At 40.5% G+C, this 3,496-nt stretch overlaps 1 protein-coding gene across 1 annotated transcript; it reads right to left on the minus strand.

Annotated features, from left to right (window-relative positions):
- Positions 1-236: 236 nt before the first annotated feature.
- On the minus strand, positions 237-3,193 carry LOC124839516 (transcription factor MYB101-like). The gene is made up of 3 exons (XM_047315353.2): positions 2,562-3,193; positions 902-1,745; positions 237-781 (listed from the first exon to the last, which is right to left on the minus strand). Exons 1-3 carry the CDS (start codon positions 2,907-2,909, stop codon positions 546-548), a joined length of 1,428 nt encoding a protein of 475 aa, XP_047171309.2. The 5' UTR covers positions 2,910-3,193; the 3' UTR covers positions 237-545.
- Between the last annotated feature and the right edge of the window lie 303 nt (positions 3,194-3,496).

Here is a 3,496-nt window from a genome sequence, read left to right on the forward strand (position 1 = left end):
TCATAATTCATCAGATCATTATCAACCTAGGAACAGATTACTACAGCATTATTTACGTTAGGGCAAGGAGATACTGTTACGAACCAACTTAATGGTATTGTAAATCAGCTACAGTTCCATGAAAGTTGGTTTCGGAAAGTCTAATAAAGCATATGATAACACACATAACTACACAAACATTAATTCTATAGGATGCTAATTAAACGATCGAGATGCAACCTTTGCAGCACTGTTTCTCTAATTGCACAAGGAAGAACTAAAATTAACTACAAATGGAAACAAACAAACAAAGAAACATTTGAAGTCTAACTCTCACACCAAGCCATTGTTTATGAGAGAGGAAGGAAAAGATATGGAATATGAAATAAGGAAGATGGAATATGGGTGTGGCATGGTGCATAATGAGCCTAGCTAGCTAACTCAATATCTCTAAATTCTAACACATACCATATGGGTTTAATTTGCATACATCTACTTCACAATGAGGTTTTAAATTGGTTCTGTAATGATTACAGAAGACATAGATTTTTGTCGAGAAGCTATATTTAGCATATGCTGGGCATGTTGTTCCAGCAAGTTCCTAGAGTCCAAGCATACTCTTGATCAGCGGGGTCAGGTGGTGAAGCATTCGGCTGATTTTCAAGTCCCAATGACTGACTCTCCCCTCTACGGTACCACTCAGGCATTGGCGTTTCTAAGGGAAACTGATTCAGCAGACTAAACAAATCATCGTCCATCGAGTTCATCTCTTCCATCGGATCCTCTCTCATCACTTTCTTCCCTGCATATTACACATCCAAATCATGAAAATTTAACACATCATTACAGCTTTGTTAATAAATCTCCTGACAATTGAGGTGAAAAAGTATATGAAACAACCAGAAGAGTGAAAAAGTTTCACCTTTTGACAATTGAGAGAAGCTATTATCATCATCCCTCTGGTTTTCAGTAGTAGTACAGTTGCTACTGTTCTTCTTCATGGCTGACACCATAGGCTCAGTGCGTCCCTCATCCGCATATTCCATGTTCTTTCTCTTACAAGATAGTTTTCCAGCAAGGGTCGGGTCCTCCTCATTCTTGGACTTGTCACTGTGAGAAAGTCCTTGAGCCTCCATCACTAGAGCATCCAGCAGTCCACTGTTTCCTGGAGGAGACAACGGTGCAACTTCATAGTAGTCATTGTTATTATTATTATTATTAGCCATGGTTGAAGATCCCATCAGGCCATCGACACCACTAGCATAGGACGAAGCAGGGGTTGGTGTTTGGTTGGAAGAGATGTCGGGGGTGGACCCTGATACCAAAGGAAAGGATTCATATGGGGACCCTGATATAATGCCATGATCACCAAAACTGTGGTTAAGAAGGGTGGATGATGATGATCCATATTGAGAAAGAGGAGATAATGGCAAAGCAAGATTTGTACTTCCACCATTGTCATTGGAAAACTTGAAGTGCTTCAGGCTTGGATTAATGTAAAAGTTGGCAGAATCAGGATGGTTTTGCAGCGGATTGGCATTGAAACCGTTGGTTTGGCCAGGGTCATCGGGCTTCTTGGGGTAACAAGAAGATAGGAGTAAAGCAAATGATGAATGAGGTATGTCTTCCAAGTAGCGGTGTTGTAGATTGAATGCAGTGGCTTCTGCATGCAGCTCAGGAGGATAAATGGGTAACCCTGCTCTCTGACGCCTTTTCATTCTGGTGTTCCAAAAGTTTTTTATTTCATTGTCGGTCCTGCCAGGTAACTGAAACCAGAAACATGATAAAGATGGTGAGAGAAACAGGTTGTGGGCGAACCAAATCACGTAAAGGTTTGATAAAGTTTGGTGTTTAGCCTCGGCAAAAGAAAACTCGAGTGGGTCCTGATGAAAGTACGTTGTTGAAAGAAATAAACAAAGATACCAATTCCATATATTCAGACAAAAAGACTGAGGTCAGCTCATACAAAATCCAAAATCTGACAATATGCATGAAACTGTAATTAATTAAAACGAAAAGGGAAAACAAGCAAAAAAATAAACTCCATTGAAGTTCAAAAGGTAAGAAAGCGAGATTATCTTTTTTTATGACAAAAGCTTCAACATTTAATGTTTTACTGATAATCATTGCTGGAAACTAAACCCAGTAAAATTGTAACCCAACACAAACAGATAAGCACATAGAGCAGGAAGGTAACCCTTTCTCTGTCTCTGGTTCTTTGCCATCGATGGATAGCTTTTAAATCAAATTTAGCAGATCTCAAGCAGATAAAGATCAGGAAAGTAAAAAAGAAAAAAGAGGCTAGAAGCAAAAATCATGCAAATCATGTCAACAGCGCGGGTGGTAGAAAAGATCCACGCCACCAGACATCAAATCACAGATGGAACAAATTACAAACCAATGGGTGTTCACTTCCGAAACCGAAAAAGGAAAAAGGCTGCACTGACCATAAACAAATGAATTAAACACATAAGAGAAGAGAAACGATGATGACACGAACATAAGCCAAAAAAAAGAAACAAACCCCAAAAAGTTTAAGTAAGCATTTTTATGTGAAGATATAGATATAGATATATATATACCTGTGCGGCCATTCTGGCCCATTTGTTTCCAAGCTTGGAATGAAGGTCGATGATGATTTGTTCTTCCTCAGGAGAGAATGCACCTTTCTTGAGATTAGGCCTGAGATGGTTTGCCCAGCGAAGTCTGCAACTTTTGCCGCACCTGAACAACCCAGAATTCTTGTGCACGGAGTTCCAATTCCCTTCACCGTGCTTCTTCACGTACTCTACAAGGATGGCGTCTTCTGATGGGGTCCAGGGTCCCTTCCTCACGCGACCTTTGACCTCGCCCTCTTCCTTCGTTGTAGCATTGCTGTCATCGCCTGTTTCATCGTTGGTGATGTCGTTGTTAGAGACTGTCCGCGCCATAACAGCTACAATTCACAGAATGCGAGGTCCGGGCGTTACAGGAGAAGGTGGTGTATAGGAGAATGTTTGTTTTGTTTAATTACAGAGAGATGGTGATGGTGATGGTGATGTTGCTGTTGTTGTCTCTCTCCTCTCAGGAGAATGAATGGAAAAGGGTGGAAGAGAGAGAGAGAGAGAGAAAGAGAGAGAGGAGAGATGAAATGGTGGTGAAGAATGAAGAAGAGACAGAGAGATATAAAGGGAACAAACCCTTCTGCCCTTTGTCTTCTCTTTGCTTCGTTTTCTGTTTTGTTTGGATTTGATGTTGAAACTTGGATTTTATGGAGAAGAAGAAGGTGGGAGATGCAGAGAGAGAAAGAAAGAAAGAAGAGCGTGTGGGGCCCAGGCCAAATGCAAAGGTAGCGTTTGCTAAGGTTAATTTGGTGTTTCGAAACAAAGAAAAAACTAAGAAAGAGAGACAAAGGGTGAAATATGTCATTAGAGGTGTGAGCTATAATTTCGCTCCGATTTGCATGCTCTGTGCTACGTTCTTTTTCCTGCTTCTCATTTTCACCTTTTTTTTACTCCACTACTATATATTATATAGT

This window comes from Vigna umbellata, chromosome 6 (genome assembly GCF_029865625.1).
Source record: "Vigna umbellata cultivar VRB3 chromosome 6, Vumbellata_1.0, whole genome shotgun sequence".
Lineage (NCBI taxonomy): Eukaryota > Viridiplantae > Streptophyta > Magnoliopsida > Fabales > Fabaceae > Vigna > Vigna umbellata.